The sequence below is a fragment of the Arachis hypogaea genome, chromosome 15 (genome assembly GCF_003086295.3).
Source record: "Arachis hypogaea cultivar Tifrunner chromosome 15, arahy.Tifrunner.gnm2.J5K5, whole genome shotgun sequence".
Lineage (NCBI taxonomy): Eukaryota > Viridiplantae > Streptophyta > Magnoliopsida > Fabales > Fabaceae > Arachis > Arachis hypogaea.
In genome coordinates this window covers 115429120-115450375 of record NC_092050.1, presented here as the reverse complement: position 1 = coordinate 115450375, position 21256 = coordinate 115429120, and the positions used below count along the sequence as shown (strand labels likewise).

Below are 21256 nucleotides of genomic sequence, written 5' to 3'. Positions count from 1 at the left end.
CCTTTAGATTGGGCTGTGCCCCTTCGTTTGGGCCTTCTTGGACCTCTGTAGTGATTGGGCCGAACTCTTTGAGAAGAGGTCGGGTAATTCGGACCTGAAGAGGTCGGTCGACTTGTCGCCAAACATCCCGGGTCGGATAGCTCGACCCAGGGTATGAATAGTGCCCCTGCTCGAGTACGGCCTTCCTTTTGAGGTCGAGTCCTTTAGTCTTTAGGACTTCAATCCTTCTCTGGTAAAGCCGAGCTCGAGCACTTTGGTCGATTCTGCTGAAGCTTTTTGAATGTGAAGCATTTTCCTTTGCTTCTTTTAGTTTGAAAGGTGCGCGCTTTGCATTTGCACTCTTGTCTTGGGAATGTGTGAGATTTTTTAAATGCTCATTAATTTCCCCTTTGCCGTTTCCCTCTTTTCTCTTGTATTTTCGAATCCTTCTTTTCAGTTTCTTTTGCTTCCAAACCTTTCGCTTCTGCTTTGCTTTTGTTTTTCTCATCCCTTTGTATTCCGTCATTTTTGCTTTGAGGTGCTTCTTTCCTTCTGTTCGCTTTGACGCGAGGGTGCTTCGTTGCCGCCGTTTCCTCCGAACCTTTTCCTTACGCTCGTCTCTTCCTCCTCTTTACAGGTTAGTACTTTCTCTTCTTTTTAGTCGCTTTTTGTACATTTGCCTGATCTTGGAGAAAGTTTGGATCTTTCTGCTTTTGATGTGTCTTATTGTTGTTGTAATGTGTGTTCTGGGATTTTCTTTCGTCCTTTTGTATGAACCTTTTCGCCTTTCCTGATGGTTGAAGCTTTTAGGGCTTTGCATGTTGTTACCTGTTTCTGTATTTTTTTATTTTGGAGCTTCTTGGGATAACAGCTTGTTTGATTCTGAAAAAAGGTTGCATCTTTGATGATTTTCACTTGGCAAAAATTTTGCTGTTGATAGTTCCTTTTGCTGATAGACTGAAACTGTAGTTTGAAAGGTGGCTATTTTTGATGACTTATTTGATTTGTGGCTTTGTGGCTTTCTTCTCGGAGTGTCGCTTCTGTTGAAAGAGGGTTATAATTTTTAGGAGATGTAGAGATGTAAGCTTGTAGATTTTCCTGAGTCCTTGTTCCATAATTGCCTCCAAAGAATGCCCCTGGATCTTTAGTGTGGGTTCTGGGGTTTCCTTTTGTTGCTTTGTCTGACTTCTTGACACTTATATGCTTTAGTTCGAGTTGTATCTATTTATGCCCGAGTTGCTCTCTTTGACTTGCCCGAGCTGTTTGATTAGTAACCCCTTTTCCTTTTTCTTACTGTAGGATTTTAGTTGACCCATGTCGTCTCGCAAAAATATTGTCGAGAGCTCTTCTAGAGTCCCCGAGGGCATGTCAGACTGGCTGGACTCCCTCGTGTTGATGTGTGTTTCTGTGGTAAATTCTGAGTACTACGTGGAGATGAGAAAACATCACAGGATTTGTAGTAATCGGGAGCAGGAGAAAAATTATGAGCTAGTAGCACCTGAATCTGATGAGAGGGTCTGTTTCCTTACTTCGGTCCAGGGGGAACGTCCCTTTTTTTACGCCTACGACTATTTCTTCAGCCAAATGAACATTACCTTTCCTTTTACTCCTGTTGAGACCAATTTGTTGTGGTCGTGCAATGTTTCTCCATCCCAACTTCATCCGAATTCATGGGGTTTGTTAAGATTTTCCAGTTGTTGTGTTAGGAACTAGATGTTAAGTCTTCTCAAACTCTCTTTCTTTACCTTTTTGTTTTGACCAAACCCGGAATTTCTGCAAAAAAAGAAAGCTTCTTGGGTTTCTTTTTGGTCTGCCCAGGGAAAGAAAGTATTTTCGATGTATGATGAGTCTTTTAGAGACTTCAATAATTACTTCTTTAAGGTTCGAGTTGTTGAAGGAGCTCGCCCCTTTTTTCTGGATGAGAATGACGAGCCCGCCTTTCCTTTAGAGTGGCAAAAGAATGTTGTGGTGTCGTGGTATTCATGGGAGATGTTGGACGAGGTCGAACAGGCCTTTGTTAATGTGTTGGAGGAGAACTGAGGACAACCTCCTTATCTTGACACTAAAAGTTTTTTAGGGGATCCCTCGCTTCTCCGAGCTGAGCTGGGTAGTGGTTGACTTATTTTGTTTTCGTTTTGTTTTATTTTTGTCGAGCTTGTTCTTTTTCTTCCAATTTGTAACTGGGTTTTTGTTGTGTTTTTTCAGAGATGGTTAAAAATAATGATTCCATGAAGGCCTTTAAAAAGGCGAGGAAGGCGACTGCGGCTCTAAACATCTCGGCCAAGGTGGCTGGGGAAGGATCTTCTCATGCTTTGCCGAAGCCATCGGTACCGAGCTCTCCTGGACCGAGGAGGATGATTCCTACCCCTCGGGTTCATTTGGTCGATCCCCCACAGACTTCTGCTACTACCTCTTCTCCTACCAGCGCTCCTCCTTCGAAAAAACAGAAAACAGTTGAGCCCTTTAACCTTGATGCTCCTGACTTTGATGCTGTCGAGTTTGTGGACAAACTAATTGGTCCTTATGGTACCATCCCTACTGACGATGTTTCTCTTCTTCGCCATCTGGATTTTATTACTCGGAGCAGCATCAAGATGGCACACATGGGGCGGCTTTATATTGGACTGCCCATGATCTTCCCATTCATGCTACAAAGACCTTTATGGAGGAGGCTAAGTTGGAGTTTGACCGGATGAAGGGTTTGAAGGAAGAGCTCGAGGTGAAGGTGGGCAAGTTAGAGAAAGAGTTGGAGGGGGAGAAGACTCGGGCTACTGCTTTGGTGGCTCTGCCAAGTTGTCTGAAGATATGGCTTTGAAGTACAAGGAGAGTTATGTCACGACCTACAGGGAGATGATGGGTCTTAGGGAGGATTTGGAGTCTGCCCGAGTTGATTACGCTGAGCTCCAAGGTCATCTTGTAGGCAGTATAAATGCTTCTTATGAGAATTTGAAGGATCAAGTTCGAGTTCTTGCACCCGAGCTTGACCTTACTCTCTTCAGCTTGGACAATATCGTAAAAGATGGTAAGATCGTCCTTGATGACCCTGATGATGATGATGATATCGACCCTCCTCCTGTGCCTTCTGCCAAAGTCTCTGTTACGCCAACTTCTTCAACTCATGCAGGTGGTCATCTCGAGTCGGATCCTGATTGTCAGATCTTGAACTGGGATGATGGGACGGTAGATGCGGTGCCTCTTTAGACTCGCCCTCCTTCACCCCGTGATGCTGCAACTAAGAAATCTTTGGATCCTCAATGATTATTTCTTGGTGTTTTTGTGTATAGCCCGGCTTGTGGGCTTTGAACTTTTTATATTTTGTAGTTTGTGGTTTCTAACTGTTGGATACCTTTAGTTGCTTCTCTGTTAGCAACTTTACTTTTGGAAAAACAAAGGTAGCTTTTCAGGCTCTTTGGGGTTGACTTTAGGTGGCCTCTCGAGTCCTGTTATTATTATAACCTTGTTTCTTGAGTGATATGTTTATCTGCACCTATCTGACACCTTTTAGGTTCTTGGGAGTGTTGGAGCCTTGTCATCCGACCTCTTTTGATTTCCTTCGTACTTTCATATTTGATTCTCTTGAGGTCGCGGATTTCTGGGTCCAACTTGTATGCCTTCTGTCGGCCGACTTCTTCATCTCGGCCTGAAATTATTTGTAGTAATCCATTTTGTTTGGACCTTTGTTAGGTCTCTTCCATGGATTTACCTTTTCATTTTTGGCATCTTGGTCGGGCCGACTTCATTATGTCGGTCCCTTCTACGTTATCTCTAGTATTCCATTTTGGATTTTTTTGTCAGATATTTTTTGTGGATTACTTTTATAATTTTGTCTTGTGGGAGGCCGATTTCATCATGTCGGTCCCTTCTAAGTTATTTCTAGTAATCCTCTTTTTTGGACCTTTGTTAGGTCTCTTTTAGGGATTACTTTTTATAACTTTTTGGTTTTGGGCCGACTTCTTTATGTCGGTCCCTTCTAAGTTATTTCTAGTAATCCTCTTTTTTGGACCTTTGTCAGGTTTCTTTTAGGGATTAATTTTTATAACTTTTTGGTTTTTGGGCCGACTTCTTTACGTTGGTCCCTTCTAAGTTATTTCTAGTAATCCTCTTTTTGGACCTTTGACAGGTCTCTTTTAGGGATTACTTTTTATAACTTTTTGGTTTTGGGCCGACTTCTTTACGTCGGTCCCTTCTAAGTTATTTCTAGTAATCCTCTTTTTGAACCTTTGTCAGGTCTCTTTTAGGGATTACTTTTTATAACTTTTTGGTTTTTGGGCCGACTTCTTTACGTCGGTCCCTTCTAAGTTATTTCTAGCAATCCTCTTTTTTTAGGACTGGCCAGGCCTCTTTCCAGGGATTTACTTTTTATAACTTTGTTTGTTGTGATCGACTGGTCTGACTTCTATACGTCGGCCTGTCTTTTAAGTTATTTTTAGCAACCCATTTTTATTAAGACCTCGTCAGGTCCTTTCTATGGATCACTTTCGATAACTTCTTGCATTATTTCTGTTTTTGTCGTTTTTTCATCTTTGCCGATTTCGTAGAAATTGGGTTTGATCCCCGTTGGTGGACCTTCTGATGAATTTGGTTTTTATCTTTGTTGGTCTTTATCGTGATTGTGCAGTGAATTTAACTTTCACTTTCTGCCGATCTGTAGCTTTATAATCGGGCGATGAATTTTTTGCGTTTCAGATTAATGCGTCTTGATAAAGGATTTGTAGGAAATCTTGAAAAACTTTATTTCAAAATGAAAAATATGCAAATATATACACGTGGGAGTTTTACTCCTCTAAGTTAGGTATTTCATGAATCTTGGCTTGGTGCCTCATTAAAAAACCTTTTCAGGAAAAAGAGTGCACCTTATCCTAAGATCCTTATTACCTTTAACTATAATACCTTTGTAGGTTGTAGGCGTGCCATGACCTAGGAAGCTCTCGCCTTTCAAGTTCGGACAGTCTATAGTAGCCCTTTCCAAGTACTTCTATGACTCGGTAGGGTCCTTTCCAGTTTGCTGCCAGCTTTCCTTCTCCAGGTCGAGTTGTTCCGATATCATTTCGGATTAGAATGAGGTCGTTCTCGACAAAACCTCGCGGCATTACCTTTTGATTGTATCTTGAAGCCATTCGATGTTTTAATGCCTCTTCCCTGATCCGAGCTTTTTTTCGGATTTCTGAAAGTAGGTCTAGTTCTTCCCTTTGAAGTTGGGAGTTGGCCTCTTCATTGTAGTGGATCACTCTGGGCGACCCTTCTTCGACCTCCACTGGGATCATTGCCTCCATTCCGTAAGCTAATTGGAAGGGTGATTCTTTTGTGGTGGAGTGTGGAGTTGTCCGATATGCCCATAGGACTTGTGGGAGCTCTTCGGCCCAGGCTCCCTTTGTATCTTGTAATCTCCGTTTGAGCCCGACTAATATGACTTTGTTAGCAGCTTCCGCTTGTCCATTAACCTGGGGGTGTTCTACGGATGTGAATTGGTGTTTTATGTTTAGATCAGCCACCAACTTTCTGAAGCTTGTATCTATAAATTTAGTGCCATTGTCTGTGGTTATAGAGTATGAAACCCCAAACCTTGTGACAATGTTTCTATATAAGAATTTTCAACTTCTTTGAGCAGTGGCATTAGCTAGGGATTCTGTCTCGATCTATTTTGTGAAATAGTCTACCCCCAGTATGAGGAATTTGACTTGTCCCGATCCTTGAGGGAAAGGTCCGAGAAGATCGAGTCCCCATTTTGCGAATGGCCAGGGTGAGGTTATACTAATGAGCTCCTCTGGCGGGGCGATGTGAAAATTGGCATGTTTCTGACATGGTGGACATGTCTTCACGAATTTTGTTGCTTCTTTTTGTAAGGCCGGTCAATAAAATCCAGCTCGGAGTACTTTCTTGATGAGTGCCTGTGCTCCGAGATGGTTGCCACAGATGCCACTGTGTACTTCTTCTAAAACTTCTTTTGTATTGGAAGTCGGTACGCATTTTAATAGTGGTGTTGAAATCCCTCTCTTATATAGAGTATTATTTATGATGGTGTAGTATTGTGCTTCCCGTTTTAATCTCTTTTCCTCCTTCTTATCTGTAGGGAGTGTTTCTGTTTTGAGGTAATTAATTATGGGAGCCATCCATCCTTGATCCAGACCTGTTATGGCTAGGATCTTTTCTTCTTTCGAGATTGACGGGTTCTGCAGCATCTCTTGGATGAGGCTTCTATTGTTGCCCCCTGGTTTGGTACTGGCTAATTTTGAGAGTGCATCAGCTCGAGCATTCTGTTCTCGTAGTATGTGGCGGACCTCATATTCCCCGAGTTGTCTGAGCTGTTCCTTGGTTTTGTCCAAGTACTTTTTCATGGTAGGATCCTTGGCTTGGTAACTCCATATTATTGGTGAGGTGACTACTTGTGATTCACTGAAGATGATAAGCTTTTGAGCTCCAACCTCCTTATCCAATTTCAAACCAGCTAGTAGTGCCTCATACTCAACTTGGTTGTTCGAGGCAGGGAACCCGAATTTGAGGGAAAGTTCGATTTGGGTTTCCTGGTCGCTTTCAATAATCACGCCTGCGCCACTTCTAATTTTGTTTGAGGAACCATCTACATAAAGATTCCATTCTGTAGGAATTTCTGGGGTGTCTGTAAATTCTGTAATGAAGTCGGCCAAATATTGCGATTTGATGGCTGTCCGAGCTTCATATTGAAGGTCGAATTTGGACAACTCGACCGCCTATTGTAAGATTCTTCCTGCTAAATCTGTTTTCTGCAGAATACCTTTTATGGGCTGGTTGGTCCGAACCTTGATAATGTGGGCTTGGAAATATGGACGAAGTCGTTGAGATGTTATTATGAGAGCATAGGCGAATTTTTCTATCTTTTGATAGTTCAATTCGGACCCTTGTAGTGCTTTGATGATAAAGTATATAGGTTGTTGTCCACTATCATCTTCTCAGACCAGTGCTGAAGCTATTGCCTAATTTCCCACCGCGGGGTATAATACGGGTGGTTTTCCTTCCCGTGGCCGGGTTAGGATAGGTGGTCGTGCCAGGAATTTTTTGAAATCCTGGAAGGCCTGCTCGCACTGTGCTGTCCATTCGAACTTCTTTCCCTTTCTTAGAGTAGCGTAGAAGGGTAGAGATCTTATTGCCGATCCAGCTAGAAATCTGGACAAGGCTGCCAATCTTCCATTGAGTTGTTGTACCTCTTTGACACAGGTTAGATTTTTCATGCCAAGTATGGCCCGACATTTATCTGGATTTGCCTCGATTCCTCTTTGTGTGAGCATAAAACCCAAGAATTTGCCTGCTTCTATTGAGAAGGTGCATTTTGCAGGGTTAAGTCGCATGCCATGCCTTCTTATAGTATCGAATACTAGGGTGAGGTCGGATAGTAACGACTCTTCACTTTGTATCTTTATTAACATGTCGTCCACGTAGACCTCCATGATTTTCCCAATATGGTATGCAAAGATCTTATTCATTAATCTTTGATAAGTGGCTCCTGCATTTTTGAGTCCGAAAGGCATGACGATGTAGCAGTAGTTTGCTTTTGGGTTAAGAATGAAGTTTTTTCTTGATCAGGTGGGTACATCGGGATTTGATTGTACCCCGAATAGGCATCCATAAACGAGAGGTATTTGTACCGGAGGAGGCATCTACCAGAGCGTCAATATTTGGGAGTGGATAAGGATCTTTTGGGCAAGCTTTGTTGAAATCAATGTAGTCGGTGCACATCCGCCACTTCCCGTTTCATTTTTTCACCAAGACGACGTTAGCTAGCTATAGTGGGTATTTGACTTCTCTTATAAACCCTGCCTTCAGTAGAGCTTGTACCTGCTCTTCCACAGCTTGGGATCATTTTGGTTCGAGCTTTCTACGTCTCTGCTGTACTGGCCGAGACCCTGGATAAACTGCCAGCTTGTGGCACATTAACTCAGGGTCTATGCCCGGTATGTCTACGACCTTCTATGCGAAGAGGTCGACATTGTCTTGTAAGAACTGCATGAGCGATTCTTTTATGTCTCCTTTTAGGATTGTGCCAATATTGGTTGTTTTGTCTGGGACATCTCCAATCTGAACTTTTCTATTTCGCCTTCGGGTTGTGGACCAAGTTCTTCCCGTCCTTCAATTCCCCTGAGTCCGATAGTATGGAATTCTTCTCATCTGCCTCTAAGGTTTAGATTTTCATTGTAATAGCGGCGCACCGTCTTCTGATCTGCTTTTATCGTAGCTATTCCTTCAGTGGTAGGGAACTTCATGCACAGGTGTGGAGTCAAGACTACTGCGCCGAGCTGATTTAATGTTGTCCAACCTATTAGGGCATTGTAGGCTGAACGTACGTCAACCACAATGTAGTCTATGTTGAGTGTCCTTCACCGGTTTCCTTTTCCAAAGGTCGTATGTAGCGAGATATACCCAAGTGGTTGGATTGGAGTGTCTCCCAGCCCGAACAGGCTGTTCGGATATGCTCTGAGTTTTTTTTCTTCCAGGCCGAGTTTGTCGAAGGTAGTTTTGAACAAGATATCTGCCGAGCTTCCCTGGTCTACCAGTGTGCGGTGGAGATTTGCGTTGGCTAATATGATGGTGATGACCATGGGATGATTCCAGCTGCGTCCTCTTTAGTAAAAGTGATATTGGGGATGTCGGGTGCTTCTTCTCCTCCCTCAACATGATATACTTCTTTAAGATGTCTTTTGCGGGATGATTTGGAGATTCCTCCTCCTACAAATCCTCCATGTATCATGTGGACATGTTTGTCCGGTGTACGAGGTGGTCGTTCAGCGCGTCCGACATCTTCGTCCCTTCTTCTTTTCCTTGGTTCGTCTGTTCTGCTAGCTAGGTACCGATCTAGCTTTCCTTCTCTCACAAGTTTTTCTATGACATTTTTCAAGTCAAAACATTCGTTGGTGGAATGTCCATAGATTCGATGATATTCACAGTATTCTGTCCGATTTCCTCCTCCTTTTTTACTTTTAAGCGGACGAGCTGGGGGTGTATTTTCAGTATGACATACTTCTCGATAGACATCTACAAGAGACACCCGAAGAGGGGTGTAATTGTGATATTTTTTTATCTTTTCTCCATGCTAATCTTCTTTTTTCTTGGACTCTTTATCCTTATCTCGGGAGGAGTAGGAGAATCCGGACTTTGAGGTCTCTCCTAATCGAGAGTTTTTCTCCATGTTGATATACTTCTCTGGTCGCTCTTGCACTTCATTCAGAGATGTGGGATATTTTTTCGATATAGAGTGGCTAAAAGGTCCTTCTCGCAAGCCATTGATGAGACCCATAATGGCGGCCTCTGTTGGTAGACTTTGTATATCCAGACACGCTTTATTGAATCTTTCCATGTAGCTATGGAGACTTTTCCGATCTCCTTGCTTGATTCCTAATAGACTTGGGGCGTGCTTAGTTTTGTCTTTTTAAATGGAGAATCTGGCCAGAAACTTCTTGACTAAGTCGTCAAAGCTCGAGATGGACCTAGGGGGCAGATTGTCGAACCATTTAATTGCTGTCTTTGTTAAAGTAGTTGGGAAGGCTTTACAACGGACTGCATCTGAGGCGTCAGTGAGGTATATTCTGCTTTTGAAATTACTGAGATGATGGCTTGGATCTGCCATGCCATCGTATAGAGTCATGTCGGGAAGTTTTAAGTCTTTTGGGATTTTGGTCTTCATGATCTCTTTAGTGAATGGGTCTTGATCCTTATGGGAGCTATCTTCGTGGTCGGATCGAGTAGTTTTGGTCTTGAGATCTGCTTCGAGTTTTAGGAGCTTGTCCTCTAACTCGCGGCATCGTCTAGCTTCCCTTCGTAGGTCTCTTTCGGCTTCTCGTTGATACTCGACATCTTTTCCGAGTTGTTTTAAGCAATCCTGAAGTGCCTCCAAGACTCCTGTGTTTGGTGAATTCTTATCTTTATTAGGCTGAGGAGTATCCTTGGATGTAGTGTCCGTATTCTTGTGCGGCATCCTGTCTTCTAGGTCAGAATGGTGGTCGTTGTCAAGGTTGTCCACCATGACGATGGGATGACTTCCAGGTTCCCCGGCAACGGCGCCAATGTTTCGAGGGTTACCTGAAACTGAAGGTCGATCTCGGATGAGATCTGCTGTGGTGGTCGGCACCGATGTGTCCGACTTGTGGGTGGTGGCTGGAGCCGCCGTGTCCGACTTGTGGACTTGATGATGATGCTGATCCTTTATCACCGGAGGGTGGTGGTACCTGCAAGGGACTCCGATGCTTAAGTTAATAAGGGTATTAAGCAGGTTTTTAGTAGAATCAGAGTATGAGTTATACCTGGGTGCTCTAGTGTATTTATAATGGTGTGGAGTGACCTTCTTGGAGATAAGATAGTTATCTTATCTTATCTTATCTTTAAGTGAGGTCATCTTATCTTCTGGGGAACCGCCCTTATCTTTCTAGGCTTTAACTGCCTTTAGATTGGGCTGTGCTCCTTCGTTTGGGCCTTCTTGGGCCTCTGTAGTGATTGGGCCTAACTCTTTGAGAAGAGGTCGGGTAATTCGGACCTGAAGAGGTCGGTCGACTTGTCGCCAAACATTCCGGTTCGGACAGCTCGACCCAGGGTATGAACACTTAGTCATGTCAATCAATAAGTCATGGATTGGAAAACCATGAACCACATATGAGTATAAAGATGGTTTAAACAAGTTTTGGGATTTTGCTTTTGAGCATCGATCTCTCGCAGGTCGTCAGATTAGTTGCCCTTGTTCGGTGTGTGGTTTTGGAAAGTGGCAAACAAGAGAGAAAGTTTTTGAACATTTAATAGTTAAGATATTTCCAAAAACTACAAAGTTTGGTAGTGGCATAGTGAAGAAGAAGTTGGAGTTGGGTTACAAGTTCATCAAACTAGTCATATTGTACAAGATGATTCGACATCTCAGCATCCAATGGTAACAATGCTCAATGTCACGTTTGGAGTCACTGGACCTGACTTGAATGAAGATGGAGATAGAGATGGAGGCAATACAGAAGATGGAGATGGAGACAATACAAAAGATGGGGATGGAACTCAAAATGAAGAGCATAATGGAGAAAATGTAGAATTTTACAAGTTGTTGGAAGATAGTAATGAACAATTGTATTTAGGGTGCACATGTTATGCGTTTATTGTTCTTGTCTTTGTCTTACTTTGCTCCACTTGAGTTTGAGCTTTTACTTTCAAAAAAAAAGGGTGCACAAAGTATTTAAAATTGTCTTTCTTGATTAGTCTGTATCACATAAAGTGCTTATATAGAATAAACAACAAAGTCATTATTGAAATCCTCAAGTTAATAAAAGATGCTTTTGGAAATGCGAAGATTTCAAATACATTCTATGAGGCCAAGAAAATCATAAACAAACTAGGGCTTCATTATACCAAGATACCAGCTTGCCCTAATGATTTCATGTTATATTAGGGGGAGGATGAAGATTTGCAAGAATGCAAAAGATGCAAGACATCTAAATGGAGCGATGGTATAAAAAAGAAACCGGCAAAGATCTTGCGATACTTTCCACTAAAACCGAGACTTCAACGATTATTTATGTGTTCTAAGACTGCTCAATCAATGCGATAGCATGCTTCAGCAGAAAAGAAAGATTCGAAGATGAGGCATCCGCGCGATTCTGAAGCTTGGAAGACATTCGATTTACTTCATGATAGGTTTGTCGAAGATCCTCGAAATGTACATCTTGGTCTTGCAGCTGATGGATTCAACCCCTTTGGAGCTATGTGTACAAACTATAGCGTTTGGCCAGTGGTGCTTATTCCATACAATTGACCTCCATGGGAGTGCATGAAGCCAACATCACTTATCTTGTCAATGATTATTCCCAGAGAGAAAATGCCGGGGAACAACATAGACGTATACTTACAACCGCTTATCAAAGAGTTAAAAGAGTTGTGGCATGATGGTGTTCAAACATTAGATAGGTTCAAGAATGAAATGTTTACATTGCGAGCAATATTAATGTGGACAATTAGTGATTTTCCAGGCCTTGGTAACTTATTTGGGTGGAACGTACATAGTAAATATGCTTGTCCCACATGTAACTTCAATGCTGATTCATATAGATTAAAGCATGGTGGAAAATGGTGTTTTTTGGGGGCATCGCCATTTCTTAGAAAGGAGTCATAAGTTTAGGCTAAGTCGTGCAAAATTTAATGGAAAAGTTGAGTTGAGGGATCCCCCAGCAGTACTAACAGGGTCAGAAATATTGGAATAATTTGAAGGCATCAATATTTCATTTGCCAAGAAACTACAGGCAAGTAAAGGTAAAAGGACTCGACGAAAAGTTGTTGAAGAAGATGATGAATCGGGGATGTGGAGGAAGAAAAGCATATTTTTTTATCTTCCTTATTGGGAGTCTAACTTATTGCGCCACAATCTAGATGTTATGCACATTGAAAAGAATATTTGCGACAATGTGTTATACACTTTGGTCAATGAGACTGGAAGGTCAAAGGATAATTTCAAAGCTCGTAAGGATCTTAAAGAAATGGGTATAAGGAAAGATTTATGGCCAGATGAAAATGGGAGATATCATCCATCTTTGTTCACAATGTCAAATTCCATGAAAGATATATTCTTACGTACTATAAAGAATATTAGAGTACCAGATGGTCTCTCGAGTAATATTTCTCGGTGTGTTGACTTGAAGCAAAGAAAGCTCTCTGGATTGAAGAGCCATGATTGCCACGTCCTTATGCAGCAACTATTACCCATTGCCATACATAATGTGCTACCAGATAAAGTTACTGCAGTGCTAATAGAGTTGTCTTCATTCTTTCAACATTTGTGCTCTAAAAGCTTAAGTCTTACAGAACTTGAGAAGCTCCAACCTCGAATAATCCTTACCCTTTGTCATTTAGAAATGTTGTTCCATCCTTCTTTCTTTACGATTATGGTTCATTTAACCTGTCATCTAGTTGATGAAGCAAAACTTGGAGGACCAATACACTATAGATGGATGTATCCTATTGAGAGGTAAATATCTCATTTCAATCATTGTTCATTTAACCTGTCACTTAGTTATATCTTGCTTACTAAAGCCAATTATACAAACTAGGTATTTAGGACATTTGAAGTCCTATTTACGAAATAAAGCTAAATCAGAAGGTTCTATAGCTGAGGGATATGTAGCTGAAGAAGCTATTACATTTTGCTCTCGATACTTAGAAGGGATTGAGACAAGATTTAATAGGCCACCACATGTTGATGATCGTCTGGATGATAATTACAATACACATGTGGATTCCCTTTTTCCACAAATGGGTAACTCTAATGGAGCTTTCACAGTATTTGAGTTGTCACGTATGGAAAAAAAACAAGCACATCGTTATGTGGTTCTAAATTGTCCATATGTCAAACCGTTCATTGAGTAAGTGCTTAAGAATTTTTGTACATGTTTTTTATTTACTTGAAAATAATTGTTTAGTTAAAGTTAAACTTTCATATCTGACAGTGATTTCAAAGATTTTTTACGAAGACGATCTAAGGGTAGAAGACCTTCAAATGTAGAGATAGAAAAAAGAGTTGATAAAGATTTTGTTACTTGGTTTCCTGCGCAGGTAAATAGAAAAGTGATAATTTTTTTGCTAATATTGAACTAGTATTTGTGGATATAATAACTAATATGCTGTTCTATCATAATAGCTTATGAACCCAGACATTATGAATACTGTGCATGAGGATTTGAGATACTTACCAAGGGGTCCATCATGATATGCCAAGAGGTTTTCTACATTTAGTATTAATGGGTTCTCCTTTCGAACTACCAATCGAGACAATGGGTTAAAGACCCAAAATAGTGGAGTTTTCTTAATGTCTTCAACTCCTTGTGTTGCTAGCGCTAGTGATGCTAATATTAGGAATGCTGATTAGTCATATTATGACAAATTAGAAGATATTATAAAACTAAACTACAATGGCCGATTTTGGGTTACTTTATTCAAATGTAAATGGGCTGACACAACTAGAGAATGGGGCTGTAGAAAGAATAGTTGGGGTTTTACTTCTATTAATTTGTCACGAGTAATACACAGTGGTGACCGAAAGGAGGATGATCCATATATTGAAGCCTCACAAGCTCGAATGGTGTATTTTGTCAATGATGAAGTGAATAAAGATTGGAGTATTGTCGTGCATCTGAAGCCAAGAGACTCTTATGATATGGGGGGAAATGAAGATGATGAAGCATGCGAGAATGAGCCATGGTTAGAGCCAAACTTAGAATCTTTATTTGAAAATGGTGATAATCTATCATTGTTAAGAGATGAGGTAGATGATGAACTACTAGATGATGACATTGGAGAAGATGAACACATGTCAGAATAGTTGGTAGGTTAAATTAATTTATGGTATGAAATTTATATTTAAGTTTTCATTTAGTTATAATTCATATTTTATCTATACTTATTAATTATTTTATTTCTTACCAAGGATGCTAGATAGATACACGCATACAGATTTGAATATTTAAATAGAACTACTAATATTTGAAAACTTATAATTGGAAAGTTTCCATTGCAGATTGGAAATTATAACTTTGCTTTCTTATTCTATACTTATTAATTATTGATTTGATCTATTATGCAGATATGCCAAAGCAAAAGAGGTACAAGAATCTACTTAAAGTAGCATATGCTACAAATTCTTCACAAGACAAGTCAGTAGTAGTTGCAAATTCATCCCGAGACAAGCCGACAGCCTCAAATGCATCACAAGTCAAGTCAGCAACAGCTGCAAATTTCCTCCTGAGACACATCGGCAGCTGCAAATTTCTCCCGAGACAAGTCAGCAGCAGCTGCAAATTCCTCCCGAGATAAGTTGGCAGTAGCTTTATATTCATCTCAAGATAAGTCGGCAGCTTCAAATTCCTCCCGAGACAAGTCGGCAGCTACAAATTTCTCCCGAGACAAGTCGGCAGCAGCTGCAAGTTCATCCCGACATAAGTCGGCAGCTTTAAATTCTTCTAAGCCATCATTCAGTTGCTCCAACTATATCTGAGCATCCATCTGAACCTAAACGTAAACGTGGACGTAAATCTAAGCATTATTGGACTGTTGATGCCATTGGTATGTATAGATGTTTTATTAGTAAGAGACAAAGTTAAAACTAATACATTATATATGGTACATATTTCAGAAATTGAACACATAGCTGATATAGTAATTAAGCCACTGCACCTCATTATATATGGTACAAATAAAACTACTCAAATTTACATTCTTCTCATCTTCTCTTCAATTCTTCACACCTCTATTTCAATGTGTATACAATCAAGAAGATAATAATGAAATGTTTGCTGATTCCGTGCATCATATAATGAAAGCAATGTGTATAATGTACCACAATTTGGATTTTCATTTATTTTATTTTATTTATTTTATTCTTTAATCGCTTAATTACTCATTTACTTATACTCATTTATCTATTTTAGATGAATACAAAGATACTACACGCCTTCATTTATTAGCGAAGGATATGCATAATTTTTCAGAAGGTTTGCGCATAGTTGTCAATTTTGACAAACAGCATGTAGCAATAGGAGAAGCCGCCGGACTCCTTGCAGGAGTTTGTGGACAATTGGCCACTGATTGTGTAGCATTTCCAATCAGTTTTGAAAAGTGGTTAGACATTCCAGAGAGCTTTTTTGAAAATCAATGGAAAATTTTTCCTAGTAAGAAGATTACTCAAACTCTAAAGCTTATTTCTTTGCCATTATTTAGTTATATTTGTTGGTTAATATATATTCTTTGTTATATATTGAAGGCTCGATTTTGCTTCAAAGTGAGTGATAGCTTGGCCAAACGATTTTTGCTCCAATCGCTTGGCAAAAAATAGAGGGAACATAGGATAAAGCTTTGGAATGAGTTTTATGATCCGAGGTTGAGTAAAACCGAGATCATAAATAATGCACCAGAAGATACTGCTCCTCATCAATGGGCTTTATTTGCAGAATATCGTTTGAAGCCTAAAACTCAGGTAAGTACTTACTCTCCTAGTTAAATGTTGTCCCACTAAAAAGCCTTATATAGTTTGCTGCTGTAAATATATGCTTTTTTCTTGCATTTCTTTTATATACAAGTTAATATATGAAGCAGATATTGCTACTGCCTGCTCGTCTTTTATTTTATATAGAGTTGGTAATGAACCGGTGATATGTTGAATGCATGTTATATGTTGAATGCATGTTTGACTCTATTTAATTGTGTCCAAATTTATCTTGTAGAATCTTTGTAAGAGGAATCAAGAAATTTGGCAAAAACAAATAATTCCTCATACTTTAGGTGCTAAATCAATTGCAAGAAGAAGGGCTGAATTGGTAATCAATTAATGCATGCCCTCTGTTGTTAGTGTTATTCATGATAGCATTGTTAAGATGAAGGATTTGGACATATTTTGTAGGGTGTTGTATGATTTGGTGATCCTTCTTCTAAACGTTTATGATTTGTCCCTGTTGACTAAAGTCTTTTTAGTTGTTTATACCATTTCAGGAAATAATTATCTTTTCCTACATATATGAATCTCGTGTTATTATCTACATATTCATCCCAGTTACTTGGTTTTACTTTAGAATCCATTGTTTAGTTTGCTGCCACCTTATATTTTATATAGGAGTAAAGTACTAAATTGGTCCCTTATGTTTGGGCGTAATTCTGTTTTGGTTCTTAAGGTTTAAAGTGTTCTATTTAAATCCAAAAAAGTTTTATTTAGCATCAATTTAGTCCTACAGTGAGGTCAAAGTTAAATAATTAACGGAATGTCCTACATAACAATAGTACAAGAACAAAATCGATAATTTGGAGAACAATACAGACTCCAGAGGCACAAAATTAACCATGGATACATCAATACATTTATTTATTATTTTTCTTACAATATAAATAAAATATTTTCTATAAAACTAAAGAGAATGATAAATAAATGTATTGATGCATCAATGGTTGATTTTGTGCCTCTGGAGCTTGTACTTGTTCTCCAAATTATCGATTTTGTTCTTGTACTGTTGTTATGTGTGACATTTCGTTAATTATTTAACTTTGACCTCACTGTGGGACTAAATTGATACTAAATAAAACTTTTTTGGATTCAAATAGAACACTTTAAACCTTAAGGACTAAAACAGAATTACGTCCAAACATAGGGGACCAATTTAGTACTTTACCCTTTTATATAGCATAGGAGTCATTTATGTTAGCACCCAATGCATCTCAGTTATTATATTGTTGCTATTAGTTACTTAATTTCATGCATATCTGATGTATCTCAAATAATAATTAGATGAATGATATATTTTTTGATTGAGTCTTTCTACTTTTCTTGAATTTTAGACGGAAGACACAGGAAAAGAAGTTAGTAGGGTTTAAATGTGGGACATCACTCACAAGAAAATAGATGGAAGTTATGTTAATGAAAAGGCTAAAGAAATAGCGGTAAGACTAAAGTGCAATAAGTAACTTGTTTATATTTCTTTTTCTTTCTTTTTTTATAAGATAATACTATGTTTGATTCTTTCTCTTTCTTTTTATATATGTAGGAGAAGATTGAAGCACATAGCAGCTAACAAGTGGTGGAATCAACCGTTAATTCTCCTCTTGATGCTCTTGGAGCAATTTTTGGGAAAGAACATCCTGGTCGTGTTTGAGGTTTAGGCATGGGATCTGTTCCAACAGTTGCTTTCAAGAACAACACTACAAGGATTAGTCAGATGAATTTAGGTTCTTCAAATGATGCTGGCACATCATCTACTTGTGGTCCAAATGTGCAAGAAGAGTTGGATACCGTTAAAGCGCAATTGCAAGCACTAGTCTTCTATATTGCTTCTAAGGAAGGAGGTAAAATTCCAGGGAAATTGGCTAGAATGTTCCCTACTCAATAAATTTCATAGATACAAATACAAAATTTTAAGCTGACTGGCCTATATTATTGTTTAGCAGACTATATAAGCCCATTACATTCTTTAATCTATATAATTTAAGTCTAATAAAAAAGCTAACAATATCTATTGTTTAATGTTATATCCGTGCATGGTAATATGATAAAAGCATACAGAAAGAGGATAATGAAAGAACTTTTGACTTAGTGATATAATTATACCTCTTGTTAAAAATGACATGCTTAATTTTCCAAGCATGAACGTGCTAGAATATTATTATATATTCGATGTCAAATTGTCAATTGATAATTAAATTGGTTTCTCTTAAAAGTGCATGACTTTTGAGTATTGACTTTATCTTTTAAAGATCCAACAAACTTCCTAAAATTTTATTAAGTGGGCCACTAAAAGAAGTTATTTTCATATCTTAATAATTTAGCCGTAAAATGACATATATTAATTTTATTGTGTTGATAATAATTATATTTTTGTTGTAGGAATTGGATCAAGAGAGTGAAATTTCATCACCAAAAGAGTTAGAAAGTAGGTCTTCTGGAGCAAGCAACAAGGAAGCATGACCTTGCATAATAAAGATTTTATGTATTAAGGATTACATGCATGTTAAGACGAATTATTGAAAATCTTACTGTGATACTTAATTTTTGGATTATGACTTTTCAATTATGACTTGGATTATGATTTTTGGATCATGTATGAATTAAAAATCATCTTATGATGTTTGATTTATGACTATGCCTTTTGGTTATTACGAGATTTTATAGTTTGAGTTTTGAAAATATCACTTCTAATAGGTGATTTCAATCTTATTTTAAAAAGAATAAAATTGTCATCATAATTAGATAAAAATGGTGGTTAGAAACCTCCATTTTAAATGAAAATGATGCCATTAAATTCTGGTAAAAACGGCGGTTAGAAACCTCAATTTTAAATGAAAAGATGCCAATTATACCCTGGTAAAAACGGTAGTTAGAAACCCCCATTTTAAACGAAAATATGCCATTAAACCCTGGTAAACGATGCCATTATATCTCGATAAAAATGGCGGTTAGAAACTACCATTTTAAGCAGAAATGATGCTACTATATTCTAGTAAAAACGGCGGTAATAATCGTCGTTTTAAACAACTTAAAAACCGTCATTTTACATAGAAATAATGGCGGTTTCAAACCGCTATTTTAACCGTAAAAAAGCCGCCGTATTATCCACAGGTAATTGTGGCGGTTTTTTGAAAACCGCCATAATAACCAGAATGGCTGCTAGAATATCGGCATTTCATGGGAGTGCCATTTTTGAAAAAAATGGTGGTTGGAACCGCCGTAATTTAAAAAAAAAACTGCCATTTTAATCTTTTTTTTTGTAGTGTAGTCATGTCAAGCCAATACATCCCTTTATACTCTCCATATCCCAACTTCTTAAATAAAGTCTGTAAATCAAAGAAATTAAGATAATCTAAATCCATCGGCGGATACCTTTGCACATTCCTAATAACGTCACACAGTATTCTTTTCGAGTTCCTCTTAAAAGAACCACCGTAGTTAAACACATGGACTACCATATAATCATCCATCTGTTATAACAATAATAATTATACAGAAAAATAAGTTATGGAAAAACCTAATTATAAAAATAATTTTTGTCAAATAAGCATAATTATTCAAAGTTCATATCAATCATACATAGTTTAGCTCAATGATGTAATAATAGAGAATAATTAAAAAAAATTTCATGCCAACCCTTCAATTAAATGAACCCAACCTTGTGCAAAATAATAGATACAATGTGCAACCCTCAAACCCTGGAGAAAAGAAAATTCTTTCCAGATAATCCATGTTCCTAACATCCAAGAAAACAAAACACAATAGTACAAATTCACCAAATTTTTTAATACCCTAAATCCATTCTTACCTCTGTAGCTACTACCTTCAACTTCGGTCGACGTTGTCACGGAGTCTGTTACTGACGCCGTCAGTTCCCTCTCCTCGCACTTTGTCAGCAGCACTGTTAGAGGTCCACTCAGCAGCATCACCACATGCACTGTCATAGATTTGCCTTTTGGAGGGAAAAGAGGAAAAGAATTTAGGGTTTCTATAAATACAAGTTAGGGATTGGGGGGTTATATGGGAAGAAACTCAACGAACCAATTTTCTAGTTACAAAATGGCAGCGTTTTGGACTTTATAATTTTGACGAATCAGTCGCTATCCATTTTTGACTTGTCACTGTGACACTTAACAGACAATCCATTGACACATTATCATTGTTTTTTTTTAACGAAAAGCTCAACACAACAAGTGGAGCATAGGGAGTAGCAACATAGTATCAAACTAAAAATAAATAAACAAAACAAACGAAACTATAGATACCCCTTTGTCATCTCCAGCATTGCCATTAACAACAGAAAGGGTCAGCACCTAACCACTCCTTGTAGCTCAGAAAAGACATGTTGATAATCTCCGCAACCCCTTTTCCTTTGTTCTGAAAAATCCTCCGGTTCCGTTCCAACCATATGTTCCAGATGATCGCGCAGAAACACACCATCCATCTCTTGCACTCCTGTTTTGTACTTGAGTTCTCAGTCCAACTCTGGAAGTTCTCCTTTACTGCACCTGGACAAGACCATTGCATTCCAACATATGAGAACCAAGCACACATACCTGCCAAGCAAAGCTACAACCAAGAAATATGTGGTGGCCACATTCAACACTATTGTTACATAAAACACATAAAGTATCTTGTTGGTGAATGATCCGAAGGCGACTCAGTCTCTCCTTCGTATTAACCCTGCCTACCAGAACAAACCAGACAAACAACTCTACTCTGGGTGGGACAAGGCCTTTCCAAATGGTCCTAGTAAAACTGTAGCTTTGTATATCCTCCGGAGCCATTTCCACCTGCAACAACTGCACAAAAGAGTTAGTAGAGAAAATTCCTTGTTTATCATACTTCCATACAACTCTATCCTCTCTCCTAAGATCAAGTTTGACCAGCCTCAGAGTGTGGTGAAGCTGGTTCACTAGATCCAATGCCCATTGGAACAATTCTCTCCTCCACTGAAAATTCCATATCCAATCTAGCCCATCCCAAAATCCACAATCCCCTATCATTGATCCTGTTTGGTTTGAAACCGAGAATAGCCTTGGAAAGCGGTCTTTCAGAGAACCTTCATGAATCCAGACATCCTCCCAAAACCAAGTTCGTCTCCCGTCACCCACCTCCATGGACAACCCGGTAATCATCTTTTGTCTGACTTCTTGACTCTTGAACTGTATCTGACAGATATCCTTCCACGGACCACCTCGGATAGGTAATTCTTGAGAGGACAGGAGCTTACTTGGATTCAGGTTGTTACAGGAACAGACTACCTTCTTCCACAGTGGACACTCCTCTTTAGAGAACCTCCACCAC

At 39.0% G+C, this 21256-nt stretch overlaps 1 protein-coding gene across 10 annotated transcripts in view; it reads left to right on the top strand.

Moving 5' to 3' along the window:
* The window catches only part of LOC112748738 (uncharacterized), a 30470-nt gene extending 11892 nt beyond the window's left edge, over nucleotides 1–18578 (top strand). For 3 of the 10 annotated variants that reach the window (XM_072216629.1, XM_072216627.1, XM_072216624.1), the window contains exons 6-16: nucleotides 2185–12937; nucleotides 13020–13331; nucleotides 13416–13521; nucleotides 13607–14290; nucleotides 14549–15027; nucleotides 15393–15632; nucleotides 15725–15937; nucleotides 16185–16277; nucleotides 17287–17388; nucleotides 17493–17790; nucleotides 18329–18578. In XM_072216629.1, the coding sequence (XP_072072730.1) occupies nucleotides 12273–12937; nucleotides 13020–13331; nucleotides 13416–13521; nucleotides 13607–13675 (1152 nt within the window). In that variant the 5' untranslated portion in view covers nucleotides 2185–12272 and the 3' untranslated portion in view covers nucleotides 13676–14290; nucleotides 14549–15027; nucleotides 15393–15632; ... (3 more) ...; nucleotides 17493–17790; nucleotides 18329–18578. Of the gene's footprint in view, nucleotides 1–2184; nucleotides 12938–13019; nucleotides 13332–13415; nucleotides 13522–13606; nucleotides 14311–14548; nucleotides 15028–15392; nucleotides 15633–15724; nucleotides 15938–16184; nucleotides 16278–17286; nucleotides 17389–17492; nucleotides 17791–18328 lie in introns of all 10 variants that reach the window. The other 7 variants (XR_011872184.1, XR_011872183.1, XR_011872186.1 and 4 more) reach the window with 5 other exon arrangements.
* Nucleotides 18579–21256: the final 2678 nt, after the last annotated feature.